This window comes from Rhamphochromis longiceps, linkage group LG5 (assembly GCF_057381845.1).
Source record: "Rhamphochromis longiceps isolate RC_006_pf linkage group LG5, R_longiceps_female_GT1.1, whole genome shotgun sequence".
NCBI lineage: Eukaryota > Metazoa > Chordata > Actinopteri > Cichliformes > Cichlidae > Rhamphochromis > Rhamphochromis longiceps.
In genome coordinates, this window is record NC_140561.1 from 27725044 (window position 1) to 27740871 (window position 15828).

General features: G+C 39.2%; 1 protein-coding gene across 6 annotated transcripts in view; it reads left to right on the forward strand.

Moving 5' to 3' along the window:
- Positions 1-13928, forward strand: part of slmapa (sarcolemma associated protein a) — an 86954-nt gene extending 73026 nt beyond the window's left edge. For 4 of the 6 annotated variants that reach the window (XM_085407061.1, XM_085407063.1, XM_085407064.1 and 1 more), the window contains 3 exons: positions 2165-2336; positions 3279-3413; positions 11697-13928. In XM_085407061.1, coding sequence (XP_085263187.1) covers positions 2165-2336; positions 3279-3413; positions 11697-11792 — 403 coding nt within the window. In that variant the 3' untranslated portion in view covers positions 11793-13928. Of the gene's footprint in view, positions 1-2164; positions 2337-3278; positions 3414-5167; positions 5256-11696 lie in introns of all 6 variants that reach the window. The other 2 variants (XM_085407062.1, XM_085407066.1) reach the window with 1 other exon arrangement.
- The last annotated feature ends 1900 nt before the right edge of the window (positions 13929-15828 follow it).

Consider the following 15828-nt stretch of genomic DNA (forward strand, 5'->3'; position numbering starts at 1 on the left):
CCTCAGCAGGATTTTATCTGCGCTTCAGCTACAATTTTTTTTTTTTTACTAGTTTACAATAAACTGTACACATCTTTTGACTTTCTACAAAGAGATGAATGCACTTTGGACATGGACGATTCTTATCCGGCATATTGACAGCTGAGGTAAACAGTGAACTGACAGCCTACCCAGATAGCAAAAACCTCCAAGCTGGATCCAGTTCGGAGTCACTTTGCTGTCTGAGTACACTCACTACAGATGAAAGGTGGTCAGAGCTTTTGAGGTAATTCAAAGGATAAAAAAATAGGATACTGCAAGATAGTTACACACCCATCTGTTTTGTATTTCCTGGTTTATTACTGTTGTTGATATTATTCAAAAAAGTTCAGGTCGAATGTACAAAAAACGTTTTCTTGTAAACAAACAGTAAACATCCATTATGGGCTAATCTAATATAAATGTTTTTTGATCTTTTGACTGAATGAATCACATTATTCCTACAACAGCCACCTCAGCAGGAATGATCCGGTTGATTTGGGAGGAGTAAGCAAACAATTTGAACTGACTGAAATCTATGGACAACTAGCTTTGAAATCTTACACACTGTAACTTTAAAGTTTAAAAAGGAATTTATTTAGATTTATTTAGTTGTTATGGAAGATAAATGACCTGTAGAGTCAGAACCATGTTTTGTACCAGCCTGTAAACAGGTTTATTTCTGCTCTAAAGTTGGAAATCCCTTTTGGAACCAGCCTCAAGTGGCTGTTAGAGGAACTGCAGTATTTGGGACTACTTTGTTGGCTTACTTTTTTATTAAGGTCTAGTGTAGTTATGTTTGTAATTGCAAGCTCGACATATATTTTAACTACAGTTGCACTCAGAAGTAATCAAGCATTTTTTTTCTCCTGTGTTTTAAAGTTATCAAATCCCAGGAGAAGACTGAAAACCACTTTAAAGAGATCTCACTAATGAGAGTTGTCAGCATTTCCAAAGTTTGATTTTGCTGTTTGTGGATCAATTTCTGCATTTGAACTCTTTCTGATGACATTTAGGGAAACAAGTCAGAGTGTTTTTTAATGTTGTGACATTTTGTTGCAGCATTTACATAAACAAGCTAAATACAGAAATCACTGTTTACAGTACCAGTCGAAGGATTTGATCCACATGTTGGACAGAAGGTTTTCAAAACTATAAACACATGTATAAACTCCATGTTCCAGTTTATGTTGCATGTAGCTCTATAAGCAGAAAATTATATTGGAGAGCTACGTCAAAAGGAATTTACCAGTATAAATTCCAGTAAAATGTTCTATCAGATCAAAATCTTCGCTGTCAATAAAAGAATTCCCGTCAGCACATAATTTTCCATATCATAATGCATTTGTAAGATGGATGAGGTCAGTCAGTGCCGAGACACACTGAGGACTTGGCCAAAAACATACCCCTAGTCTATTTTTGATGGATGGTGCACCAAGCTGCATAGTGCAGATAAGCAGGACAGGAAGCCAGACACAGAGAAAGCATACAGTTTGGTCATTTGTATGAACCAGGCACTCATCTGTTTACCAGCAGTGATGGTGAACACATGACTATTGAGAAGACACGACTATTTGTTAACATTAAGTCTCACTCGTCATAATAAAAAAGGGAAATGCAATGTTTGTGCCTTTTTTTTGCTAAAATTATTTTTAAAAATGTTGTACATCATGTGTAAGGTATCCCAGTTACACACAATGATTTATATATTTTTTGTTTTATAATGGCGTCTGGACAGAGTACAAAGTAATCTCTCTCAGTATTCCTACAGAGGTGCACTTTTTTACTACCATTGGATCTACATGATACTAATAAAATCACAGCTTTAATTGTGACCACAGAAGCCCCGCAAAGGGTGTTTAAATCATTTGTCTATAAGACACAGCCAATTATGGGGGGAAAAAAGCTGGTCTAAATAGAGAGAAGCTAAAACAGCTTGTTTCAGACCGGATAAATTGAGGGCCTGCGCCAAGGCAAGTATAAATGACTCCAGAGTACAGTAAAAAAAAAAAAAACCGAGCCTGAAATGAGTCTCATAAGTCTTCAATAAGGTCACAGCATCGCAAATCCTTCGAGAGTTTCTAACATTGTTGAGAAACGTAGTGGAGTGATTACTGAGTCGAGGTGTGATTTGGTGTGTTTGCAGCACCAGGGAGAAGAGTCTGGTCCTCAGCAGCAGTCTGGAGTCTCTGGAGAAGAGGGAGGAGGTTTTGCAGGACAAACTGGGTTCTCTGGAGAATCAGCACCTGCAGGACGCGAGCAGGCTAAAGAGCCAGCTGGACCAGGCCCAGGCCCACACACACACACTGCAGAAAGAGGTACGCACACAGAATGGGATTTAAGAAAAATAAAAATAAAACACAGAAAACGCCAGGTGAGAAACAACAGAACAAATGGAAGAGATGAAAAATAAAAGTTGGAAATGGATCAATGAGTCTTTTGATAAATCCAGAGAGACTTAAGTCAGCATGAGTGAAGGTGGTTAAGCAGATGCCTAAGGCAGATGTGAATAAAGAGAGGAAACCACACTGGGGTTCTCAGAGAAATAAAATAAAATGTACCAAAATCTCCACAGTGGGGGAAATGCATACAAGCAGCAGCCTGAATGAATTTTTGAGCTCTTTTATTTAAACCCCCCAAAAAGGTTTCAGCTAAAAAGAACTTTAAGATAGACAAACAGCTACACAAGCAAGCTGCAGTCAGTATCTGTTCAGTGGAGCACATCAAGTGACATTAATTGACAAGTTGGTGATTTATTGATTATATGTTTGCTTTGGGTAATTGAAAGTTGTAAAAAATGAAGGAAAAACATCAATCTCGGCATTACCAAAATGCATTAGCAAAATGATAATAACTCAGCAGGTCAATAGTGTTTGTCAGATAGTTGTATAAAAAGTCCAGTGTTTGTCGACTGAGTTATTGGTAACAGCAGCTAGTGAGCTTTTGTAAATGTGGCACTTGGTGGATTCTCCATCAGTTTTAAAGGGGCCTGTTATTCTTTTCTGGCAGTTTTTTTCTATTCTTGGATCTGTATGATGTCACAAGGAGAAAGGGATATCCCAAAGAGGTTAACTTTACCTGGAAGTGAACCCTTTATGCAAATGGACATAGAAATGACAGTGGTCATAGAAATAACAGTGGCCTCTGTCTGTCTGTCTGTCTGTCTGTCTCTCTCTCTCTCTCTCTCTCTCTCTCTCTCTCTCTCTCTCTCTCTCTCTCTCTCTCTCTCTCTCTCTCTCTCTCTCTCTCTCTCTCTGCAGTATGAAGACACACAGTCCCAGCTATCTGATCTCCGTCAGCGTTATGAGAGAACAGAGCAGGAGAAGCTGAACATCCACCAGGAGCTGGAGCAGTGCAGGAGCAGCCTCAAGCTGCTGCAGGACAAGTCCAGCTCTGTGAGTGCCCACACCAACACTCTTTGTTCCTTTATGATAAAAAACACAGACTTGTGCTTGGACTGTTTTTTTGTAATCTATGTTTGCTCAGCTTTAAGTTTTACCATAATTTATTTTTGCTTTAAGGTTGCTTTTTATGCAGGTGAAGCTGCATTTTTATCCTGACCTGTGAGAAATGTCACACAGCGTTAGTGTTGTCTAATGGCCAATAACATCTTTGTTGAAAGTAGAAATGCTCATAATGCCAAATAATAACTGGTGAGGTAACAAAATAACATTTAAATTGTGATTTTTAACTGAATTCATGCAGCTCTGTGAACACATTCAAAGCAGTTGTGTTTTTTTGTTTTGTTTTTTTAAACTGACTCCTCTAGCCAAGGTGACATGTGACCTCACCGTCTCTCCTGGTTTATATCCTGTTCTGATAAATAAGCTGATGGATAAAAACTCTTGGAAACATTAATCAGAAAATCAGTGAGGCGGAGCAGCCTACTCTGTACCCCCACCCCCCTTCTTTTCTTCCTTTCCTCCTCCCTCAGCTCTTAAAACACGATATATCTAAAGGCCAATTTCTCTTCATTACAACCTTGTAATTTTGCCTCTTTAGTTTTTTTGGTAATAATAATGTTGCAATATCTGAGATCTGGGAACACGAAGGCCACACTAGAAAGTCTCATTGTTTCTGTTTTTTTATTTTATGTATTTTTTGATACAAAGTCTACAATTGATATCTATTATAAAAAAAATAAATAAATAAATCCACCATTGCTGTATGTTAAGTGAACTGATTCTCTCCTGTCCCACTTTTCTTTCATGGTCTTCTCCAATTCTCATTATCCTCACAGTGCATCGTCTTTGGGTGTTGCATGGACTAAACTGCTAGTGGTCTGTAGCTGATACAGTGTGGATAATGGAATGTGACGATTGGTTTGGAAGGTCTTCCACTACTTTTTGCTGGACCTTGCCATCCTAAATTAGGTTAACTATTGATCTAATGATGCTTATAAACTGGGTTGTAACATAATTGGGGGCTTGTCCAAGACCAGTTTAATTCTTTTGTGGAGACTAAAATGCAGGATGAGTGAAGTTTCATTTGAGATATCTCCAGATAGAAATCATTTTTTATTCAACTAGGCAGATTAAAACAAAACTCCAGATTTGATTGATTTATTTGGAAGGAAAGATGAATGGCACTGATGTGAGCTAAAAGTGTTTTTGGAAATGTCCATCAGGGTTACAAAAGATTTTCTAGACAAAAGTATTTGTATCTCATTTCACTGTGTTCCCAGATCTCATTAACCACTGTTTGCATTAATTAGCACTGATAGCAATGGAGCAAATAAGAACCTGATTATAAAAAAAACTAGAGTTACCCTCTCTTCACTCAGTGCATTTCTGTTAGGCTTCTTTGTATGAACCGGTGTCCGTCGTGCTGTAAAGATCAGATTGAAACCAGCTGACAGACGGCAGCTGGAGGAGATCTGTTCCTGCTGCAGAAAAGTGTTGCTGTTTTAAAAGAGCCTGGTGACGGATGGCTGCTCCTCCGTGGTGATTGTGAATGTGGCTGCTGAATGTGTAGAAATGTTGGTGCTGCTTTGTAGAAAACGGCTGATTGGATACAAACCCAAACCCCCTCTCTCCCTTTCTTCCCTCCCCCCTCGCTGTAGCTGCTCCATCCTCCATGTTGGTTTTGGTTGATTTGCTGGCTGATTTCTTCTTATCCACTCTCCCCCTCCAACCCCTCTCCCTTTTAGCCATCCATATTGCAGCCTGTCCAAGCCATATTCATGGGCCTTGTCCTGGCTCTGCTCTACTGGTGTTTCGGCCAGTTGTGGTAGAAAGGTACACACCGACATGACATCAGTCTATCTCTCTGCCGTCCTGTCTGTCTGTCTGTCTCTGATGCGTCTATCTGTTTGTCATCACTGGAAGGTGTCAGAGGCGGAAGGGTCGTTCTGATCTGTGATGAATTCAGGGTCATGAGTTTCAGCTGGAAAACTGACGTGCTGAAATTGAAAAGAAATCTCCCTCTGAGCTCAACACAGGTTTCCGCCGTGAGAGCTGATTATTTTTGAAAATAAGAACTACAGGCATTGCTGTTGAAAGTGAAAGCTCCTGTAAACGTGTCCAACACATAAATATATTATTACAATTCTTTAAGTCTAATAGAGAAGCATTGCATGACTCATGATTTTCTTATACTGGGCCTTAATGCAGAACCTAAGTGTGAATCCTGCTGTTTTAGCTCCGCCCACTTTAATTCAATTGTTTTTTGTTTGGCAGCCCCTCATAAACAAAAAGTTGGAACACTTTCTGTACCTGATATGAGGCAAATTTGTAGGTCAGTCTCTCCTTCCAAACAAGCTACCAGAAGTGCATTCCCTTTTTTTCCCCATATGTCCACACTTTTTTTTTAATGGTCATAAATTCAGTCACAAATTAACCTAAATAAGGAGGGAATGTAAGTGTAAGGAGCAGGTTATTACTGGCAAGCATCCAAATATTCCTAAACTACATCTTTCACCATTTGAATGCTAACAGCTCAGGATGATGATGTGTTGCGGTGCAGGGTGATGATACATAAAGGTAACCCAGCTGTTGAACTCTGAATTCTGATCACCAGATCGCTCTCTTCACCTCCTAAACTTCCATTTAAGACTAAGGATCATCTTAGCCATCATCATCATCATCATCATCATCATCATCATCATCACGGCGTCTGGTCCCTCGTCTTCTGATATGAGAACCACTAACTGCATGGCTGTCAGTCTGCCTGTTCGTCTGCCAGTCAGTCTCACTTCTGCTTCTGTTCTGCTGCAGCTAACATTAACACGCTCTTGGGGCTCCCTCCACCCACAGACCCTCCATTTAAAGGGAGCCTTGTACATATGCTTCATGCTCTTCACAGCAGCGGTGTTTGACCTATCGTAGCAGGGAAAAAAACGGGTAGACAAGGCTTCTTATTGTAGACTTGACATAAAAGAGGCACCTAGCTTCCAGGTCTTTAAATACAGTATGGAAGTGCAATAAACCTGTACTCTTTCTAATGACCAGCAGGGGGAGACTCCTTTGGCTGTAAAGGGATGCCCGGGTGTCTAGAAGAAATCACCCTTCAGCTCACTTGATCTACCTCAGTAAACACATTATTAAATGGAACACCATGTTTATTTTATAAATGATGGTACAATTGGAGTCAAAAGGGTGTTATAAAACAGGGCGTGTCTACTCTGTAACTGACATGTGAGCTTGCAGTGCCCCTCAGTTTTTCCATCACACCAACCCTCGCTCGACGCGTGTAGGTTCGACACAAGGTGACTCCTTAAATCTGTTCATCTGGACGTTGTGTTTTCAGAGTGAGAAATATTTTTTCACTAAATCGGAGGATTTCTTCACTCTCTGTTAACTGTAGCTTTACCCAACCTTATAAACAGTACATTTGGATAATGACCAAAACTAGCACCACTGACTAACAACCAGCTGCGAGTTCAGTTAATTGATCAATGGCCATGAGTGCCATTCTGAATGGTACTCCAGCTGTGGTTGGAGTGGCTGCAATCACTTTTTTTAGATCACCAAAAAATGTCCTCTTTTCCCACCACTCAAACCTCAGCGTTCCTCCCTGTCCCGGATGTGCACATCCTCATTGAAAGAGTGGCCATTGGACTGTAGGTATAAATAGACTGTAGAGTCCTGGCCTGATGAAGTAGCTCTTCTGTGTTGTCCCATCTGCTTAGCCAGAGGTTGTTTGGTTTTCCCGATGTATAAAATCACGACAGTCTATAGATGGTATATAGCACTTTTCCACTCTGAGCACTCAAAGCGCTTCGCACAACTTGCCTCATTCATGCAAGCACCTTTTTTTTAATATATGTTTTTCTATGTAAGTGCTCTCTATTTAACGTTCACACACATTCATACTCTTAGCAACTTGAGGTAGTATGTTGCCCAAGGTTATTTGGAATGCAGACTATAAAAGCTAGGGATCAAACCACAACCTTCCGATTAGCAGATGACTTAAAGCTACAGCCACCGTCTGTGTACACTATATTACTGTGTTTGTGGCGGGGGAAACACATCCTTGTGGTTGACTGATCTTTAGTGTAGTGTGTTTTGAGGTTTGAAAGCCACAGAAACGCTGCGTTTTAATGAAATGCTTCTTAGCGGTTTTGATACGGCTGACATATAAGGAGTCATTAAAGGTTTTTACTGAAGCAATGATACTAGATTCAGTCATTATGGAAATTTACTGTTACTGGTTAGTTTAAGGTTGGGAAAATCAGCTGAGACTGAAAGTCACTTGGATGAGTGACAAAATGGTTCTCCCAATGAAAATGCAACGTCCAGATAAGCTGATTCAACTTTACTGTAATTTTCTTACAATGATAATCGAGCATGGATTGAAACAAAGCAAAGAACTGCAGAAAAAATAGACTTTAAAAAAACAAACAAAAACAAAACATAGGTGGCATCCATCTTTTAGATACAGTCTGTGATGGCACTGAGATCTTTAATTAAGCTGCTGCAACATCAGGACTCACCAAGGTGGACACAGCCATTTATTTATTTATTTTATTTTGTTATTTACATGCTCAAAGTGATCTCAGAAAGGTATGTCATGTAAGATCAAAACAAATGATTTCTGAGAGAATTGAAACAAGGTATGTGGCTGTAGTGACTTTATTTTTCTGGAAAAAATGCATAAATAAATCAATCTGCCGATAATCCACCCGTCTCCAAATCCACTGACTAGATGAGAGGAATGTAAACAGCCTGGCTGAAATCGAAGGCACCGTAGGCCTCCAGGGTGTTTAGATGTGTATGATGGATGCAAATTTTGTGTCACCGCTGTACATCTATGCACACTGTACTACTTCAAAGCTTTGCCTACTTTGATAGTTTAATGATCAGGCAAGAAACCATGACCATCCTGGTAATGTCAGTCAGCAACCTAAATTGAAAATCCCAAAAAACACAGTGGAGAAAAAAAAAAAGAATCCCAAATTATTATTTTATTTATGTATTTTTTGCATTTAAAAACAAAACAAAAAGAAAGCTTTCATTTTGGTGGGAAAATGTATACAGTACAGTGGGACCGGTGATCTCTGCTCTAGTCTTTAGACTCCATTGCGTGCTAACAGCTGCACCAGGAAGCGTGCGCTTACCTGATTTTCACACAAAAAGGAGTGACGTATTATTGGCTGTGCTGCAGGAGTATGGCTCGTCACAATATTACACAGATCGGTTTTTAACCTAAGCAAAGTTCAGTTGTCAAACTTATTAAAATGAATGAATTACTGTGAGGAGCAGTAACTAGAGCCACGACTAGAGGAACAATAAGTTTCTGTGTTTACCAATCCAGCTGCTGTACACAGCACTGGTGTGAAACACCCGTCACATGCACCTGCGGCTGTTTTCTTAAGCACGATCTGATATCCTCGTGTCGGTGTTGTTCCCACATCATCATAATAAATGTTGTCCCAGGTTCAACATTGCAAGTGACCAATCACATTGTTGTGACATCATACTTTTGCGACTTTGGGAAAAACCGCCTTAAAAAAAAATCGACTTGACTAGCAAGACACCGCCTGATCCAGCAATTTGAATTCTTTGCATTTCAGGATACGGTTCTTTGATAAACGGTAAGCATTATACATGTTGTCCTTGCAACACTGGAATTCCATAAATGAATGAATGGCTTGGCTTGCAAAAGTATGACGTCACAACAATGTGACTGGTCACTTGCAATGTTGAACCTGGAACAATATTTATTATGATGATGTGGGAACAACACCGACACGAGGATATCAGATCATCCGTTTTCTTACTGCAGCTTTACTTCATCATATATGAAAACGTGGCTGTCCCACACTGAAAGCAGCACCTGAACGCCTCCTGTGTAAACAGACTGCTGAACCGCTCACTCCTGACCGTTCACAGTCAGCAGTGTGTTAAAATTTTAAGTTAAGAAGAAGCGAAATGACAGAAATGAAGGGAAAAAAGTTAATCACAGTGTTTTAATGTTTATGTTCAGCCCAGTAATCTTAAATAAATTACAGTGATCCTCCTTTTGATTTGTCACTTTATCTCTCCCCGACCCGAAGAATTCAACAACATTTCAGTTTTATTTTAATTCAAAGAAAAGTCTGTGAGAAATGTAGATGAGCTTAATTCATCTGTGGAAACTTCTAAAGGTCGCCCTTCTGTTTATTTGCACTCTGTTCCCCTTTAAAGAGGCGTGCTCTGACCATCGCATCTTAAAGGCTAACCCTCTCCTTCCACCTGCCTCATTCAGTCACTCTCCTCTTCCTCTCCGTTAGGTTTTCGGTGCTTTATTTTAGCTTTCTTTAATTACATGTTGCTGTTCTCTCATGTTTCTTTTTGCAGGGTTTGTTTTTAATTTCATTTATTAATCTTTTTTCTTCTTCTGTGTTCTTGCATCCAGCTGCTGCTTAACTTCAGTTATTTTCATCTGTTACTGGTTTGTTTTTTTTATTGTCTCTTTTTCTGCAGCCATTCTTACTTTCTTTATTTCTGAAGCATCCATCATCACGTCCATCGTGTTTGTGTTGTGTTTGCTGCTTGTTTGTTTATTCGGGAACGTCTGACCAGTATGCCCAGTTGTTGTTTGCTTTGAGGGGAAAATGTTCTGTAACTTTTCTGTTGTTCTGCTCAGGTAACCTAATTTATTTTGCTGCTTTTTGTTTTTGTTTTTTTTTAATTTATGTTTTTTATTTAATTATTTTTTTACTTGTTTTCTCCACCTGTCCTGAAGTCCCAAAAGATGATATTGATTAAATTTGTTTCCTTTTATCGTTCATACACAAACCAGCAGAGAACTCGAGTAAAACTCGATTGTCCTTGGCAGGGATTTAAAAACTGTTTTGAATTTGAAGCAACACACACTTGGGCCTTAATTACATATTTGGTGCATAAAAGGGAAGTTGCGTTAAGCCCCTATTGGACGTAATCAATGAGGAAATTGTACTTGGCATGTTGACTTGCTTGAGTTAAAACCTTTGTTGTTTCTCACCAAAAATAAAGGATGAATCCTGAAATACCTGAAGGTTATTTGGCTACTGTAAAAATTATTAGTTTTTCTAGATACCTAATAACCTGATTGTAGTTGAAAAGGCCTTTTTTCCCCTTAGAGCTTTTCTTTGACCACAAGTTCAAAGAGCAGCATTTATAAGGACCTTGCAGTGCTGAACTGGCAGCTTTAGTCCCAACGGGCATCCCGTCTTCACATTGAGCTGCTGTCTCAAACTAGTGATGCTTCCTTTAAAAAATCTGCTGCTGTCAGAGGTCACTGTTTTAATTCAAATCTACAAAATTAGACTCAAGGCTTCTCCCTTAAACTAGCAATGTTTTATAGTGAATAGGACTTTTATTGTTTCAGATTGATTAGACAAAAGGTTCCTTTCATTTTTCACCTCTTATTTTGAAACAAACTTTACTATAAAAAGATATTTTTAACTGGTTTTAGTTGTCTTGGAACTACATGAATAAATGAGTGTACATGTTTACACTAGTTTTGATTCCACAGACTGCAAATAAAAGATGGACGCACCCATCGTGATGTCACCCATTGTTCTGTGGGCAATCCATTGATAAAATACTGAATTTGATTAGCCATATTATTCAGATCATGACATTACAAATATTCTGAAGGGGAAGAAGTTTAGCTGACCCTTTTGAGCAGCCTGGGTTTGAAGGCCGTCTGCTCTCTTCCCACTTGTGTGTCAAAAATCTTCCCTGTCCAATCAAATAAAGGCCAAAAAAAGGCCAAAAAATAATGTTAAAAGCTAAGAAACGGCATAAATGTATTTGAGAGGTCCAGTTCAGCCACCTGTTTCTGCGCTGTTGGTCAAAGCAGCCACAGCCTTGAAAATCTCAGCCTCAGTTATTTGAAAAATCCTGTGTAGTTGTCAGAAGCAGCAAACTATCAGAGGTCAAACCTATGTTTTTGCAGCGGGCGCTATAAAAGTTACATTTTTACATTTTAATTGGAGCCAGCCTCAGGTGGACATTTTTGTCACTTACATGCAGTTTGACTGATTCATTTACGTTGTTCTCGTTAAATAACCTTTTTTTTCCTCAATCAGATGAATTTTTGCACGAGAAAAAGAAATGAAATATCATCTTTTGGACTGAAGTGGCTTCTCTTCTTTTGTCTTTGCCTCTGTCCACTTTTACTCGTAATGTTCAAACTAACTTTATTTATTCACGCGTTTCTTCGTCTGTTTTTGTCTCGTGTGTGTTTTTTCGTTCATCTCTCTCCAACAGAGCGGCTGGAGCCCCTGGATGCCGGTCGTCGCAGTGATGGTCGCCGTGACGGCCGCCGTCCTCTACCCCAACCTCTCCAAGAGCAGCTCCACCTAGGACACAAAACACAAGCGAACACACACACGGAGCGCCGTGAGGAGAGCGTCACTGCTTTACTTGTATAAAGTCTAATTGTACATAATTGTAGAGGGATATAAAGGTTGTGGTTTCTACAGAGGACTCAGAAGCTTCTTGGATTATTTTGTTTTGGGTTTTTGTTGTTGTTGTTTTTCCTGCGGCGGGGAGTTTTGTTGTTTTTATTCTCCGCTCTCTCAGCTCTGGTGGGGGGCTCCTTTTTTTTTTTTCTTTTTTTTTTCTTTCCCCCCCCCTTTCCCCATTTTTTTTTTTGTCTCTCTGCTGATTTCCAGGTAACAAAACGTTCTCCAGCAGGTGGAGCTTCCACATACACACAAAAACCTGCTTAATGCTAACCCGGCGCTTTCCAGCAGCTTCGAACGTCACTGACAGGTAAATCTGTCTGTTTCACCTTTACCTCTGAGGACAGAGTTTCTGAAGAAGAGATGGCTTTTCTTTTACACAGCTCCACATTCAGCTTAAATTTACTTGCTAAATTCTTCAAACCAGCTCGTTGTGTTAGAGCAGATCTAGAGGAGGAGCCACTTTTTCTTGATCCCAGTTTACAGACGTCAGCTGTAATTCACCCAGGGGATGTACCCATCTTCGATTTATACTAATAAATACTTTTTGAATCTCCTTCAGGACACAAAATAACCACACATTTCATTTTAGTTTTCCCTGATAAAATGCCCAAAACAGATGAAACAAGAATTTAAGGCACTTCCTTGATAGCAGCTGTTTCCAAACAGTAACTAAAGGTTAGAAGTGTAGTTAAACCACAGCGGAGGTTTATTTTAGGGCAAGGTTGTAGTACTTGAATGGGCACACCAGTAAAGTGGCCCACGGTGCTGCGACATCCCTCAGCTCCACCGATTGCTACAGTTACTACAATTAAAATGATAAAAACAGAAACGTTCTCTGGTTTCCTGCTAACATCTCAGTTTCACTAGAGTTAGAGTAATTCGAATGCTTTGGGCTTTAAGATCTGTTTTTGGTCAGATAGACGTTCGTTCAGTGACTTCAGGTGTTCTGCCTTAAATGTGAGTTCATGTGACCGTGAATCACATCGGGCTTGAGCAGGTCTGAGTTTATAGACTCGGGGTGATCCTGGCTCTAAGAGCACAAACGAAGCACAAATGATGACGAAGTGCACCATGTCATCGTGATTAACCCGAGGCTGCTGGGAAGCTCTCGCGCTGAAGCAATTTCAGGAAGCTCTGCCCTGTTCTGCTTTCAGTCGGCCATGTTGGATGTCTAACTTGGCGTTTTCTCTGGGGTTATTTTCATTTGTTTCTGTTTGGGGAAATTCTGGGGTCTGAGTTGAAACTTGAAGCCAAATTATTGAAATAAAATCTGATTTATTTTGTGTTGGGTTTACTTTTTTCTTTCTCCATGTTGGGGGCACAGAGAAAAGGGGTCAAAGTGCCTCTGATGTAACTAACACCACACTTTGTGTATGTGTGCAGACACACACACACACACCTCCCCTGATATATACACACACACACTTGGTTTGACAGTCAGAGGTTGCTTTTTCCAGGGCTTTCAGCTTAATCACAGCTCTTTAAATGTCTGAGAATTTCCCAGAATTCAGATTAACCGACTATACAACACCCGAAGAGCAAAGTTTAAAAGGAGGAACAAGAAAATTTGTAAAAAATGTTTAACGGGCCAAATATCAAAATCTATTCATTTTTTTTAATGACACACAAGACGTCAGACCTCTGATGAAATATTTTGAGAGACATTGAATCATTTCAAAGTGTGTGTGTGTTGGTAGACAGGGATGTGTGTGTGTGGGTTCACAGTCTGGACTCTTGAGCAGCGTTCGTCATCGTTCGTGTACTCCGTTTCGTCTCAGTGTTTAAAAAGAACTAAAATAAGACAATGAACAAATACTCCTGATGTGTAAAGAGAAAAAACACTACAGAACAGAGAGAGAATTGTAAGATAAAATGTTATCGACTGATGTGCTACTAGACTTATTTTGTTAAAACTGTTTAGAGATATGAGAGGGAGCTATGTAGAGAATATGATGAGGATGTATTGAATATGCAGAGCGATGTTTGGATTAAAGTTGTAGCAAGCTGACCCACCAAACCTGCTTCCTGTGTCTTTATTCACAAACACTCAGAGATGAACTCATTTTGGGTCAATATAAATACTTCAGAAGGTTGAAACTATCCTGTTTTTTCCCCATCTGGCTTCTGCATGCTGTTATTTTGAAATGGCAACAGCAGGAAGGACATTACAAAGGGATTTTTACTGTAACTGCTCACAAGATTTAAAACTGCATCGTGTAGAGATGGTGTGCACTTTGTGGTTCTGAATTAAATGCAAATAAGACACTTTAAATATTAATGTTTCCAGATTCTTGAAGACTGTTGTGTTAAAGAAAACATAATTCTCTTTAATCCATTTTTACTAGATTAAAACACTGCAAGAAGAAAGGTAAAGATCAGTATGAATGCCTTCATATCTGAAAAATCTCTAGATTGGAGCATTATATTAAACTGATTTGTGAATTTGAATGATTTTGTAGTGCACAAACAACTCCCAAGTACAAGAAAATGTTTATAAAATATGTAGTTTGATCGATACAGGATTAATGAAGTGGCTTTTTTTAAGGGAAACTAATGTTAGAGTAAAGTTTTCAAGACAAAATTATCTCAAAGTTGTTAAAGTTGCTTTATCCTTAAGAAAAATCTTGAAATATCAGCACCTAAAATCCAAACGTGTGCTGCTACAAACCCTTAATTTATTATTTTTACTTTTGTTTCATTAAAGTTACAGAATTGCAGTCAAGTATCTCTGGTTGAATCTTCAGAGAAAAAGAATAAACATATCATAGTCATGTTTTCTTTTTGTGTGTTTGTGTGTTATTATATACAGCTTTTCTATGACGACAACCAAGAAAGATGCCTAAAAATAAATTATTGGTTGATGTATATATGTTTTCACGTGCTATATGTTCATGTTCCTCTGTGTATGGTTGTTTATCAGGGTGATGAAAACTCAGAGCAAAAACCTAAAATAACAATATTTTGTCCTCTTGAAAGTGAACACATCACATAATTCCCATGTTCAGACCCCCCCCCCTTTTTTTTTTTTTTGTTTTTAGGTATTAAGATGTTTGAAATGAAAATTAAAGTTCTGCGATCAGATGTAATTTTTTTTTCACTCTTGTTTGGGTTTCCATAAAATCCTAAAACCCTATAATGAGGTGTGATAGGAGGACCAGGATGCATGAGACAACAGCTGGCCGCAAAAGAAATGATAAACTTTATTGGTGGAAACAGAAGTCCAAAAGGGCACAATGGGCCAAAGCCAGCACTGCAAGCAGATAACACATGGAAAATAACCATTGGTACAACAAAAGGACCTGAAAAAGCAAGAGATGATGCAGTTTATACTGTACACAGAAGACCAACTGACCCAAGAGGACAGAATCAGAGAGGAGCAGCCAATCACAGAGGAGGAAAAGGGGCAGGAAGTAAAAACAGGAGGAGACACTAACCTTCAAAGTAAACCAGGACATTACTGAAAGATAACACTAGGGAAACTAGAATAATACAGAAATCAAGACAAGAACTGAAACCTATCAGTAGAACAACTGTAAAGTCAAAAAGGAACAAAAAGAACCAAAAAACAAAACACTTGAAAACCCTGGAACTATGGCACGCCAACTCCTTATAAGAAAAATAAATCACTTTATTTTTGCTCTGCAGAAGAAATCATCCATCTGATAAAATCCAAACATCATGTTCTGAGCTGTAAGCCTTCCTCCGTGGGTGGAACCTGCTCACACCAACGTTTATGGACACTTTTCTAAGAAGTCTCTTGATTTTGTGTTTTGCTACTTGGAGCACCTCAAACCGAGTGCAGTTTACTTCTCTCCCAGGTTTCTCCATATCAAGAGAAGCCTGAGATCTTTCCAGAACAATCTTCATCTAAAAAACACTGCAGGTCAAGTGAGTTTGAGGTGAACTGTCCCTTTAAGGCAGAGTGAGCTGTA